This window comes from Heliconius melpomene, chromosome 7 (genome assembly GCF_056956725.1).
Source record: "Heliconius melpomene rosina isolate 202511_hmr_F chromosome 7, ASM5695672v1, whole genome shotgun sequence".
Taxonomy (NCBI): domain Eukaryota; kingdom Metazoa; phylum Arthropoda; class Insecta; order Lepidoptera; family Nymphalidae; genus Heliconius; species Heliconius melpomene.
The window spans coordinates 4,453,978-4,467,445 of NC_140395.1; the positions used below are offsets into that span (position 1 = coordinate 4,453,978).

The 13,468-nt window shown below is 32.6% G+C and overlaps 3 protein-coding genes across 11 annotated transcripts in view; 2 read left to right on the forward strand and 1 right to left on the reverse strand.

Moving 5' to 3' along the window:
* The window catches only part of LOC146537419 (uncharacterized), a 36,251-nt gene extending 34,483 nt beyond the window's left edge, over positions 1–1,768 (forward strand). For 3 of the 6 annotated variants that reach the window (XM_085188135.1, XM_085188137.1, XM_085188138.1), the window contains 3 exons: positions 212–332; positions 484–566; positions 1,056–1,303. In XM_085188135.1, coding sequence (XP_085044261.1) covers positions 212–332; positions 484–566; positions 1,056–1,089 — 238 coding nt within the window. In that variant the 3' untranslated portion in view covers positions 1,090–1,303. Of the gene's footprint in view, positions 1–211; positions 333–483; positions 567–1,055; positions 1,305–1,598 lie in introns of those variants that run through there. The other 3 variants (XR_014878130.1, XR_014878129.1, XM_085188136.1) reach the window with 3 other exon arrangements.
* Positions 1,769–4,486: 2,718 nt separating this feature from the next.
* LOC146537420 (uncharacterized) lies at positions 4,487–10,036 on the forward strand. 3 transcript variants are annotated; one of them, XM_085188006.1, is made up of 10 exons: positions 4,487–4,677; positions 4,971–5,162; positions 5,547–5,964; positions 6,304–6,501; positions 6,891–7,024; positions 7,459–7,528; positions 8,037–8,123; positions 8,790–9,019; positions 9,496–9,623; positions 9,913–10,036. In XM_085188006.1, exons 1-8 carry the CDS (start codon positions 4,520–4,522, stop codon positions 8,826–8,828), a joined length of 1,296 nt encoding a protein of 431 aa, XP_085044132.1. In that variant the 5' UTR covers positions 4,487–4,519; the 3' UTR covers positions 8,829–9,019; positions 9,496–9,623; positions 9,913–10,036. The 3 variants fall into 3 exon arrangements, with proteins under 3 accessions (XP_085044132.1, XP_085044131.1, XP_085044133.1); XM_085188005.1 differs by lacking the exons at positions 8,790–9,019; positions 9,496–9,623; positions 9,913–10,036 and having other exon boundaries at positions 8,037–8,319; XM_085188007.1 differs by lacking the exons at positions 6,304–6,501; positions 8,790–9,019; positions 9,496–9,623; positions 9,913–10,036 and having other exon boundaries at positions 8,037–8,319.
* Positions 10,037–10,808: 772 nt separating this feature from the next.
* Positions 10,809–12,230, reverse strand: RpS21 (ribosomal protein S21). 2 transcript variants are annotated; one of them, XM_085188009.1, is made up of 4 exons: positions 12,130–12,230; positions 11,980–12,037; positions 11,280–11,471; positions 10,809–10,875 (listed from the first exon to the last, which is right to left on the reverse strand). In XM_085188009.1, exons 2-4 carry the CDS (start codon positions 12,027–12,029, stop codon positions 10,866–10,868), a joined length of 252 nt encoding a protein of 83 aa, XP_085044135.1. In that variant the 5' UTR covers positions 12,030–12,037; positions 12,130–12,230; the 3' UTR covers positions 10,809–10,865. The 2 variants fall into 2 exon arrangements, with proteins under 2 accessions (XP_085044135.1, XP_085044136.1); XM_085188010.1 differs by lacking the exon at positions 10,809–10,875 and having other exon boundaries at positions 11,276–11,471.
* Between the last annotated feature and the right edge of the window lie 1,238 nt (positions 12,231–13,468).

Below are 13,468 nucleotides of genomic sequence, written 5' to 3' on the forward strand. Positions count from 1 at the left end.
TTTTGTAACTAGACAAAGCGCGGCATTGAGTTTCGCCATCCAACACGTAATGTCTTAATGGCCACGGAGTATCTTAACACCGAGTTTCCAAGTTTCCTCTGCGTACCCTGCTATTTGCCGGATACAGCATGATGCTAAAAAAGTCAAGAAAAAATAGCGTCAGTAAACTATCCACTGAATCATATAATAATAAACATCACATGAATTCCAGAAGTGAGACGTACTCGGTCCGCGGCGAGAGGGAGTGGGGCGGTGGCGCGGGAGAGCGTGGCGCGGTGCCGTCCGCCGTGATGGCCGAGCACAGGGGCTTCACGCGCAGGCCCGTCACCAGGGTGAGTTATACGGTGTATACTAATATAATTATACATTTTCAGACTAAAGATGTAGATTACTTAGACATAGTATTAAGTGGAATTTGTTATGTACATTATTATAGTGTTTATATTTTATTAAGTTACATCATAATTGTGTAATGGATTCCAGAACTCCAATCTACTGTCAGCAGTGCTGTGTCTAGTGAAGGAGCTCGACTACCCTAGTCTTGAGGTCGCGGAGATGGCCGTCAGGTAATTGATTTTTTTATAGCAGGATAAGCATAGGGAACCTGGAAACCTAATGTTAAGAAACTTCGAATTCTGGAGGCATTGCATGTTGAGTGGCGAAACTTAACGACACGACGACTTAACTCATTTCCTCGAGTGTATCTGTAGCGTTTACAGTCACACGCTGGTGCCCCTGAGCCACGGCTGTCTTAAAATATGTGAATATTTAACTATAATATTGAAAAGCGCGACGTTGAGCTCCGCCACTCAACACGCAATGTCTCGCAAATTGATCGGCAACGAAATGTTTATCACTAGTTTCTCTCTGCCCACCCCGTTATTTGCGGGATACGCCGTGAAGCAGTAAGAAATATTAAATTTCATTTTAATTTGTAACATACTCAAAAATGTATACTTGAATAGAAATAATTGTTTAATAGATAATCAAATATAATTACTATTATATTATTTTAAAAAAAGCTATGTATCTAATTTTCTTTTGTCTCACTGCAGGTGTCGCATGGATGAGCTTGCAAACAGTCAGTGACATAACGCTGAGGCCGAGAACTGAACCCAGTATCGACCTTACACTATCCAGAGACAGTATGCTATACATATGAATTAAATGATGATTGACCCCTATACAAAAAATAATAATAAGTAAAATAACAATTGTGTTTATTTAAAAAAAAAGCATCTAAATTATTGCTTTATAGCGATAAACAAGCAGAATCTCTTGCAATTAATTAACCAAATAATTGTAAAATAGTATTTCTAAAATAAAATGTGTTAAAATTTGTAATGAAATATAAACTAAACATAACTTTTTTTAAATAAATTTGCTAAATGTGATTATTATTGTATGAAATTAAAATTCAAAATACATTCAAATGTAAATTTGAGTTGAATGAGTCAAATAAAAATTTTTGAGTTCAGTTACTTAACACAAAAAATATATTACACTCATAGCTCGTAAATAATATTAATAATCATTATCATACAATAATTAACTGTATACTTATATATAATAAAAACATAGTAAAATTTTAATTGCAGTAAGTGCAGTGTGTTGGGCCGTTACAGCTTCATAAAGAACCTTGGACCAATGAAATTTGGCCAATATTGGGCCAACAGTGTGATATATACATTATACAAGTGAAGTGCAGACTATTATAAGCTTTCTTTATTATGTATTAAAGGCTAAATTCGAAGGAAATTTGTTTGACGCCGATTTAACAAATGTTCGATTATTTATTTTTATTAAAATTAACCTCACTATTAATTATGTGAGGGGTTAATCTGATGATGGTTTTTTTTTAAGTTATATTAGCTGAACCATATTCTCTACATATGAACATATTTTTATTTTTTTTATAACTTGAAAAAAATTTCTTCCTAATTCTATACAAAATGTCATTTATTGAGAATTCTAATTAATGTAATCACGTCTAAATCAAATAAGTAATAATAAAAATTAAAGAATTTTGACCTTGCACGATATGAATGTATAGATAAAATATAACATAAATGGTTCTCTTTTTTTATATATTTCTTACTATTTTTCTTTCTCTGGTGTATGAATAACACTTAAAAATAATAATTAAATTGATCTGTCTATTTAAATATAATCAATAATCCGTCAAACATTTGTTTCATCGACCATTTTGTGATCAGTTGAGGCTATGCTATATATATTAAGTAGCACCAATAAAATACCTGTTATAATAACTATTATAATAAAATAAAATATAACATATTGTTATTATTATTATCATATTTTAATTTTGTAAATATTTGTATTGATTTTTTTAAATAATATTTTAAGATCAGCCTGTATAAAATGATTTTTAATTAATTGAAAATTCTACTCTTTTTATTAAATTTAATTGTATGAATTACGATTTTTTTCGGTACTTATAAAAATTGTTTATACTTTAAATTAGTATGTAATGTTTTTTATTTTCTTTTATACAGGAAAAGCAAAGATCATAGATCATACAACTCCTTAAAATCTCATAGTAAATAGTAATGCTTTTTTAATTCTTTTTTATTGCAATGAATTATTATTAAACGCTGATCAAATGTCGTAGTCCAATCTAAATATAAGTTAGCAGATTTTCGCGGACGAGCATACAGACAGATTTTTAATTTTAATTTCATATATAACTAAAATATAATATATAAATTAAAATTGTTTTTATTACTCTTCTTTATATTTTTTAGAATTTTCATATTCAAGTATAATGAAAGAGTGAGATAGATATATGAATTGATTAAAATTAGAAAGAGAGGCTTTTACTCAATTTTTTATGAGAAAGCCAACTACCTCAGTAAAATAGCGGCTAATATATTCCATAGTGTAAAATATTAATAGATATAAAGTAATAAATGTGATCTTTTCAAATTATTTTATTAATTATTTCTGGAATGTTATGTTTATTGTTATATCAATGAAAATCCTAAAATTATAATTATTCTACTTTGTTATTATAAAACAAATTAATATTTTATTTTCTTTTATAATGACATATATAAAACAATATATTCAGAGTATTAGAAATCCAGAAATCTTCTGTTTCATTATTATATCTTTTACAGTTTAACACTTTGTAAAATCGTGGCGTTACGTTTCGTAATGTCGCGAATTTGGTCTCTGGAGAATGGATTTTCTTAACATTAGGTCTCAATGCCTGCTGTTTTTGCACAATGGGAACACATCCAATATTGAAGAATTATACATATATTATTATTTATAAATATGTAAGAGTCTTTCTGTGTGTTCGTCCGTTACACTATATTTAGACAACATCAAATTGTTAGCATTATGTATAAATAATAAATTAATAATAAAATAACTTGCCGCCACTAATATTGTCGTTTTATTTTCGATCATATTTTCTTATATGGTCCATTCTAAATGTTAATTGGTTGTGTGTAATATTATTGGTAAAAGGTTTGATTTCTTTTATAATAAAAATGGCGAAAATTAAAAAGAGGCGTACATATTATTATTCCTTGTTTTTTTTAATTTTAATCACAAATTAATGAAAAATTTAGAATAACCATAATTTTTTATCAAAGAAAGCAAGGCACATTTTTGTCATCTTTGTTATTAAACGTTACCAAAAAAATAACTATGGTATAGTTGGAAAAAATAATGTTTATATTTAGGAATCTAATAAATCATGTACTGTTGAGCTTTCGCCAATATTTTAAACTCACAAAAGTATAAAATTCGTTCTTAACTTCACGTTGTATTAGACAGGCTAGGTAGAACCTAGTGTTAAGATACTCTGTTCACGCACCGCCGGACTTACGAGACATTGCTTGTTCAATGGCGAAACTCAACGACGCGCTTTGTCTCATTACTCAATCGACTGAGAAAATGAAAATAATTATTAATTCATTCAATTCCAAAGAGTGGGAATAGAACCCACAACCGTGGCGCTTACAGCCATATAGTCCACCGTTCCACGTCAGGGAATAAAAAGATAATTGACATTTAAAAAAAAACTATTTCATTGTTCTGTAATGACAAATGTACTGTCACCATGGTTCTGTCAAGGTTGTGAGTGATGCGGCCTCCCGGACGGTTTCCAATACTGTACAGGTATGAATCATTAGAATTTAATGATATATTAAGTTCTATTAATAAATATTAGAGTATCATTCATTATTCTTTTTATTATTGTAATTTGTAAGACAATTTGGCATGCTTGACTGGTGTCCATGAACAATAACCGTTCTGCGTGATATGTAGGTACTATATATTGCAGAAATTTTACGCCTCTGCTGCAATTAGGAAGTTTCTTCAGGAAATTTATTTTTGAAAAATATTTTCCTTAGAAAAAATATGACAATATGTTATTGTGAATAAGCTGGATGTCATTGAACAAGTTAATGTCAACACTAGTCAAAATTCTTGAAAAATAAGCAAAAATTGAAGTTATTTAGTATCCGAAGTATGCACAGACGCGATGTCGGTCTCGAGCGCGTCGTGCGTGGCGGGCGGGGCTGCGGGTGCGGGGCCGAGAGTGGGCCCAGGCGTGGCGGGCGCCGACATCATCGACCTCGACCGCTACATGCGCGCCTCCGTACGGCCCTCGCGACACACGCACCACCACGCATACACACGGTAGATACTAAGTACATTATTTATATATCACTATTTAGAGACTATAAAATTAAAAATCAGTTTCACGGTATATTCCGTGCAGTAGAGCAGGGTAAGCAGCGGGAACTTTGTGTTAAGACACTCCGTTCCCCATTTTTCGCTGAATTCTGGAGGCATTGCGTGTAGAGTCAACCAGTCGCGTTTACAGTTACACACTTATGCTCCTGCACCTCAACTGACCTCTTTCATTTTCATTTTATTGTAATCATAATAAATACATACGCAATAACAGTTTAATAATTTTACAACACCAGCGAGAGGCTGGTAGTGGACGCGGGCGGGGCGGACCTCGTCCCCTGGGGGTCGGTCACGTCGTCCAGTAGCGGCCGCCCCTCCATATCCGCCCCAAAGACCCACACCCCGCGTGCGCAGCACTACAACAAGCGGTTCTCGCACGACTCGGGATTGTCAGAGGACACTTATGGGAAGACACACAAGTTGCATAGGTTGAACTATTACCTATTAGACATAGCATATTTAAGTAATTGATAGAGTTTCTTATGTTATATGTGTATTTAAAGATTCATTTACAACAAGATTAAGTAAAAAGATCAGAATCTGCATTCTCTCTTTAAATTGAAGGATGGCTGGTGGAGAAATCCATTAATTTAAAAATTTTATTCCTAAATAATATTTTTCGGACGCACAGTTTAGCACATCATTTTAGTCAAAGATAAAGTTACACAATGTTAAATAATTTAAATCAATTCCTCACTGTCTGATTTTTCAAGTTATATGTGTCACTCATGAGGAGTTCCAAATTTTATCACAAGGAAAGAACTTTTATTAGAACTGTTATAATAGTTATATAAGTAAGTAACGTTTTTCAGACGAATTGTAGACAAATATCCTGAGTCTCGTCGCAAGGCGACATCCAACTCCTCAGAGCGTGACTTCAGGGCATCGTGCGAGAGAGCGCTGCGAGAACAACAGGAGCAGATCGCTCGAGTGGCGGCCATTTGCGAAAAACTAGTACAGCCGCAAGTAATACAAAATGACGCACAAGATGCTATGAACACACCAAGCGGATATATGCCACAATTAGTCCTAAATGTTGATCATAAACTCAATTATCCTTCACAAAATATGAATAAAGTAGAAAATTATGATAGCAATACGAATCCCAAAGTTAGCGCTCCAAAGAATTTGCCCCAAAAAGGAAAACGTCGACCGGCGACGTCGGACTCTAGTGACAACACATCCAGTAGTTCCAGTTTCCAGGATATACGACGGAAAGATAAACATAGGGTTTGTATTTTGCAACTCTATTTTCTTTTTTATTTGCAACAAGTTTTTCCGAAAATCTTAAGAAAATTATAATTATTTTTAAGCATCACTTATGTCATGCAGAGTAGGCATAAATTAACAATTTGCTCAGAAACTATATCCTCCTGTTTGTATATTTTTTCAAGACATTGCTTTGCTTGTTATTGCGAAACCTAACAACGTACGCTGTCTAATCAATCAGACAAAGTAAACTAAAATATGAAGTTTTAAATGTACCTAAACATTTACCGAATAAAGATATCACAATCCAAATCCATAATAACACCAATCATCAATATTAACTTAAGATCTTCTTAAAAGTCTGAATCCTGCAAAACCTACAATCTGATAATGGGTAAGCTCGACGAGCTGAACCATCTGTTCGTGGCGCGTCGAGCGTCTCCGGCTCCGGCAGCGCGAGCTCCCGCAAGACCACCACTCTCGTCGGGGTCTGTGTCTGTCTGTGATAAGAAAGTTGCCACTGAGGATTTGAAACGGATTAACACACCTGTTATACAGGTATAGATACTAAGCAAAGCCTATGTACCTATACGTTGAATATTCCTTTTATTTATTCATGCACCAGTCGTGGTGCCAAACGCCACAAGTGTGCGACTGTAAATGTGACTGGTTGTTGGTTCGATTTCCATTGAAATGAAATATTTAATATTTTCATTTTCTTTGCTCTGGTGTAGAGACAAAGCGCGGCGTTGAGTAACGCCACCCAACACATGTCTCCAGAATTCGGCGGAGTTAACACTAGCTCTCTCTGCCTACTCTGCTACACGCGGGATACGTGAAGCTGAAACAACATTGCTGGACGGAAAGTTATATTTTGTCATATTGTTTTATACGAGAACTAAAACATCTAAATTTTTTTTTTTTTACTAATATTTACTCTTCTTAAGGTAATGCATTCGAGCCGAGTGAGTAATCGTTTTCATTCAGAGAGAGGACGGTGTTCAAACAATAAGCATTTGGCGGTGACGCACGCGCCTGGAGTTAACATTGAGCCTTTGGAGAAACAAAATGGCGAAGGAAGGTATTTTTATATAATTAAAATTTGCTTCGCGACTGGTTGTGGGTTCGATCCTCAATTGAGGAAATGAAATATTTATTTAAATATATATCTTCTGTTCTTCGTTCTGGTGACGAGGCAAAGAGCGGGGTTGAGTTTCGCAACTCAACACGCAATGCCTCCAGAATTTGGTGGAAAATGGGGAACGGAGTGTGTTAACAGTGCATTTGCCTACCCTGCTGTGTGCGGGGTACAGCGTGAAGCTGAATGAATAATAATATACTGTTTTATGTCGTAATATAAAATTAAAAGGTAGCTATCAGTATTGAATCGAAGAGGCTCGGGTTCGAATCTTGTTACGTTAAGTTTTTATACGATTTCTAAAAATATTGTTTCATATCGTGAAATATACGGTTTTTAAAGAACATTCTTAAGTAATTCAACTTATTTTTTCTCAGTATAGCGGATAATTGGAGTGACTCTGGTGGCGGGGCGCCCTTAGCTTTCGACCTCGACGATCCTCTACATGTGAGTCGGAAAATGCATAATCATATAATAATTAATATAGGTATACGTACTCGCTACGGAACTCGTAATGGAAGGGCCCAAGTGGTAAAAGAAGATCAGGAAAACCTAAAGACCGATGGGTAGACGACATTCAGAAAATTGCTGGAAAAGAATGGGTACAGACGGCACAAGACAGAACAGTATGGAAAAATTTGGAGGAGGCCTATATCCGAAAAGGGGCTATGTCTTGAACATATATTTGTTATAGTTTTAATTTTGTATTTTTTGTATTATCAAGTCATAGAAATAAAGGCTTATTATTATCCGTACGTCCGCACTTATCCGTTAACCGATATTTTAATATTAAATTGCAATTTAAAAGAGAATGAAAATTATTGATTCGTTTTATCTATGACTCATTTAACAATCGTAGGTATTTATTTGTAACAATTGAAACTCGCTGAAGAATACAGAATTATACAGAAAAACATTTAGAACAGAGATAGACATAGCATTTTAAATTTTCCAGCTATACGCTCAAGCCAAGCGTCTTCAAACTCTCCACGCGAGGACTCGTCACGGCAGCGAGCGACACAGCACTCAACCGTCAAAACATGTAGGTGAAGATAACGGTGGCAACAGAGGTGATAACAGAGATGATAAGATTAACAGCAAGACAAGCATGTCCATCTGTGCCCTCTGCCGCGGCTACTGGAGGGTGGTAGGGAGGTTCTTGAAGCAACAATTGTTTGGAATTAGTTCTTGATCATTATGTTCTACGTTGACTATGTATTAAACGTTTAATAAAAATGGTGTATTTGTTTTATTTTGAAAATAAATAACCCTTAGATGTATATAAAATAATTAATTTAGATTGTTAATAATGATATACCTACTTCTAAATAACGTTACTTTTGCGAAAGTAGCTTTTAATAGTTAAAACTACATCAGTGATTCCTGAAACAAAGTAAAAGTCGAATAGTTTTATTGTAAATAAAAACGTTAGAAGCTTATTTTATTTGTCATTTAATACAAAATGAGTGCATGTTAGTCTGTAAATTTGCCGTCCTCAAAATTAGTATATTTAACAAAAGATTGATAAATGTAAAGGAAAAAAAATACGTTCGGGGAAAATAAAAAATAAAAATTATAGGCATCTTTTCAGATTACCTACTCAACTTTTTAAACATTTTTTAGAAATTTTCATATAGGTAGGCCTCTCTATTGAGATATCCTCAAGTACAACTGATTTTAAAATCAATATTTTTTTTATCTTCTACAGCAACTGGCAGAAGAGAAAACTTCTGAAAAAATCTGCTGACAGAAGAACAAAAGAAGATTCCTATCAAAAAATTTTCAAAAATGTCAACCACAAAATTAACCGTTAATTATAAATACAATAAAAACAACATGTAGTTCGAACAAACTCAAACTGAAATATACGCTGAACGACGTTTGTTAAATATGAAGAGAGATCTTGGTCTTTGGTGGTTTCTTTGCCTTCTATTGCAGGTATGTCGTAGGTACTTTTAACTTCAGAAGTAGGTTCCACGGAGACAAAAGTGTTTTTTTTTTGCCTAAGCTAATAATAATCAAATCTTGGCCATTATCCAGATATAAAATACACAGGGAAGCAATCCAGGTAATCAATTAACAGTGTTACCAATATCAATTAAATTTTAATCTGTGATTTTCTTTAATTTTCCACATTCAACGGTGCTCTCAACAATGCAGTGAAAAATACTCGATATTTGGCTTTTCAAATATAAATCTATGACCAAACGATGAAAATGTTAGCAGAGTGAGAATCAAATCCACAACCATTGTCTATAAGGAGTCATATTCTTAGGGTACAGTGTGCAGTGGTGTCATTACCTTAAAACAATTATGATTGATTGTTTGAATAATAGTTATCCTCATTATTAAACTATCTATTTATCTAATTTGTAATATTTACAAGGTCATCTATTTCCTATAATTCTTTGTAGGTGGCTAGCGCGCTCGCCTGTAAGCGGAAGTCTTCGTGCCGCCCCCCTCGCTGTCCTGGAGGCTGCAAGCCCAAGTATTGGTGATCCCCAATTTGAAATACTAATATTATTCCGAAGTAAACAAGATGGTAAGTTGTTCAATCATATTTGTTTATTAATTATTTATTAACGTGCCGTCGTATTTATTTAGTTTGTTTTATGTCGCCATAATATTAACTCAACATTGTTTTTCAGAATTAGTATATTTTTTAAAATAAAAAAACTAATCAACATGCGTTTATTCTTTCTTTCGTTATTCAAGAAGACGCAGAAAAAATCAAACGTTCAAAAATTTCCCATAAAAATGTAGTAGGTAAACATAGACACCCTAGAGCAACTAAATTTCTTCTATTGGTTTATATTTGATACGCATTGCAGTGGTGGATGTTGTGGTGGGTGTGGTGGTGCGCGGCGTGGTGGGCGTCGGCCGCCGCCTGCAAGAAGAAGACTATATGCCGCCCGCCGCCCGGTGGACGCCCCGGCTGCGGCGGACGACGATAATGTTAGTTTTGTCTTGCATATAGCAGGGTACGCAGAGGAAATTTATTTTTAAGACACTTCGTAGCACGCAGCGCCGAATTGTCGAGACATTGCGCGTTCAGTGGCGGTACCCATCGCCTCGCTTTGTCTAGGTACAGATGGTAAAAAAAATAATATTTTATTTTCAAACTAATTGAACGAGATCGAACTCACATCCGTCGTGTTGACAGTCGGACAGTGTACCGTGACGGCCTTGAATGTCAGTATTTCTAAGTTTTTTTTCCATATATAAATCATTGGTCTTTATACGTAACTATCACATATTTACTGCATTTTATTATTCAATTTGAATGTTAATTTCTTTCAAAGAAGAGAATATGAACTCTTATAAATTATGTCATTATAACTTGTATTATATTAAACGGACGTTAAAAGTTATTTCAAATTAAATGTTTCAAATAATAACACACTCCACTAATTGAGTCCAAAAGTTCTGTTTTGTAATTAGTGAAAAAGAAAATTTAAAAATATTTAATAAAATAGATTTAAATATTGATGTTTCAATATTACTTTTTATGTAATTTTAATTACTTTTTCTTTGTATAATAATAGTTCTTAATTTTTTTCATACCATTAATGAAATTTAAGAATTACACAACCTTTTATGTCTGCCGCTACAATTTTTATTAAGTCTCTTTTTATTTACAGATACTTCAAATGACTGAATGTTGAAAAACTGTTATAAATGAAATGTTAAAATTGTAATTAACTGCAAAATAAATTAAAACAAAACACAGTTTTTAATTTTTTTTATTGTTTTTCTTATAAAATAAGCTTCTTACACCACTACATCAGTAGTTCCTGAAACAAATTCAACATTTTAGTTTTTATAAACATTTTGCATTTTTTATATACTAAATTGATAAAAAAAAGCATTGATCGAGACCACTCATTATCTAGAACTTTGGTGAAAAGCTGAGAGCAGAATATCTAGACACAAGGTTCTTTTTACAATCATAAATAGCAGTATTATGGGAAAGGTTATAAAGTCGAAGTTAAAAGGAATGAAATGGTAAAGGTAAATAAGATATTGATAAAAATTATTATAATATTAATTTAATTAACATTTAATAGTATCCTTTTCCCGTGCTTTATTGTTATTTGTAACAACATAAGAACATATTCAAATAAGTATTTATTATCAATATAACATATAATGGTTCAGACCTAAGAAGAAACATATAAAATCAACAAAGTATACTCACTTAGTCAATATTACATCTTTCTTAGTGAGTCTAACAATGCAGTCGTCGGACTCTCCCATGCGTCTGATGGCTCCGCAGACCACATACATCTTGCTGGAGTCAGCCGCACGGCCAGTTGCAGGGTCCACATCAGCAATCACCAGCTGCACGGAAGCATGGTCCTTAGCATGGATGAGGCGGTTGCTGGCCGAGCTGCAGGTAGATTTAATACTTATTATTGTCTGACATGACTATAAGGGGAAAATTGACATTTATGTCATCAGTTGTTATTACTAAATGAATGCATCCAACTAGGATTCAGTGCTGAAGATCAAACTCACTGGCGCGTTAGAGAAGAGGCGAAGTCCAGCAGTGGACGAGGACAAGCTGTTAATGATTTATGTAGTATTTTTGTTTTTTTTTTTACATATATGTAAAATTGTAATAATATTTGCATTTTAAGTTAATTTGGGATTGAATTTTAAAGGACGAGTAATATTATACAGTTTCAGAGTCATATTATATAGTTTCATCTAGTATTTATTAATACTGACAAGCATTCTAAATTATATTGTTATTATTAGTAACTAAGCGATGGTAATTATTTACAGATATATATGAACTAACTAAGCGATTGTAATTATTTTCAGATACAGGCAGTATAAGAATTCATTTTTTTAAATATGCTTTAACCATAGCTAACCTAACACGTTGTACTCACCATTTTCTCGGGCAGTACAAGTCAACAAATTCACCGGCGTCGTTCTGCATTTTGTACACTGAAATTAAATATATTCAACTAGTTAGAAACCCAATTTAATGTACTAATTGTCATTAATATCACTTATTTATTAAATAAAACACAACTAACCTAGTAAAACACGCGAATCACGTAAATGTCAGAAGCAAAAAGAACATGGCCGCGTAACAGTGTTGCCAGATCAACCTTGATACGTTCAAAAATACAATTTGATTTAAATTGTAGAATATAAAATTATATTTAGTTCTTTAAAATATGTTTGTATTTTAATAATAATATTTTTTTTTATTAAAATATATATAGATATTTTTACAATTGTTATAATACTATTCTACAAAAGTAATAACTTTTAACAATACTAAACGTACCACTAGATGGCGCTAGTCATGTTTTATTCTAATTATTAAACATATTTAATGATGTAAAACAGGTGTAACTCAAAAAATAAATAATATGGGAAAAAAATATAAATATATTTTTATATCATCCACGCAAAAATCATAATAACAACTATTTCTTTATTAATAATTAATAAATATTTTAATTATAAGTAACAATGAATGGACAGACGCGCGGTTTTCATTGATTTATAATATTTTAACATAAAAAAAATGATAAATTAATTTATCATATAATTAATTTATTATTTATATAAATTAATTATATTATATTTAATAAAACATATGATTATAAGTTATAAGTATGTAGTAAACTATCAAATAATTTCATAATCTTGCAGTTCACGTTTTAAGCTCGCGTTGAAGATGTGGAGATACGTGATAATTTGGAATAATTATTGTAAATTTATTAATATCATTGTTATTTGACGTATTATCTGGGTTTATTTCATAATCTCATACTTTGTTATTTAATTAATTTGCTTAGGTATATCAAATGCGTGTAAAGTCCAATCGTTATCTTTGATCTGATTAGTTTAATAAGTTTCTGCTAGTTTTGATAAATAAGAAATAAAATCTGGTTTACTTAGGAGTTTTTTTAAGTTTCTCGCTAATCGCTGTATCTCGCTACGAGCAGGGTTCACTAGGTTAGGGAACATTAGGTTCCCCCTGCCTACCTTTCTTTGTGCAGGATAGAGCGTAGAACTGATTTTTTTATTATTTATCAAGTAATCCAAATATGGTAAGCAATTTCCTTGTCAACAGCTTATAAAACAATTTGTGCGATTAATATCTTTAATAACTAAATCTTATCTTCGCGTAAAACTCATGTAAATAGTTTAGACAGATGATATGGATTCGATAGGATCGAGGATCGATAGTGCTGTGGCCGCCGTGGGACTCGCGTGGAGGAAAGATTATCTGGTACTGTTTATTGTAATGATAGTAGCATGTTTTTTTCGTGTGTAAAATATCTGAAAGTAATATAAAAAATATTTTTCATATTTATTTCTAGTATCAAAATATGTCCTCTTCTTTTTATGTTTTATTTA

Bases quoted from the DNA above. Each gene is read 5' to 3' on its own strand.
- LOC146537420 (XM_085188005.1), top strand. From the start codon at position 4,520: ATGTCGGTCTCGAGCGCGTCGTGCGTGGCGGGCGGGGCTGCGGGTGCG. The intron at 5,163-5,546 runs GTTGAACTATTA...AACGTTTTTCAG, and splicing joins AAGACACACAAGTTGCATAG to ACGAATTGTAGACAAATATC. The intron at 5,965-6,303 runs GTTTGTATTTTG...TCTTCTTAAAAG, and splicing joins GACGGAAAGATAAACATAGG to TCTGAATCCTGCAAAACCTA.
- RpS21 (XM_085188009.1), bottom strand. From the start codon at position 12,029: ATGCAGAACGACGCCGGTGAATTTGTTGACTTGTACTGCCCGAGAAAA. The intron at 11,472-11,979 runs GTGAGTACAACG...ATCTACCTGCAG, and splicing joins TTGTACTGCCCGAGAAAATG to CTCGGCCAGCAACCGCCTCA.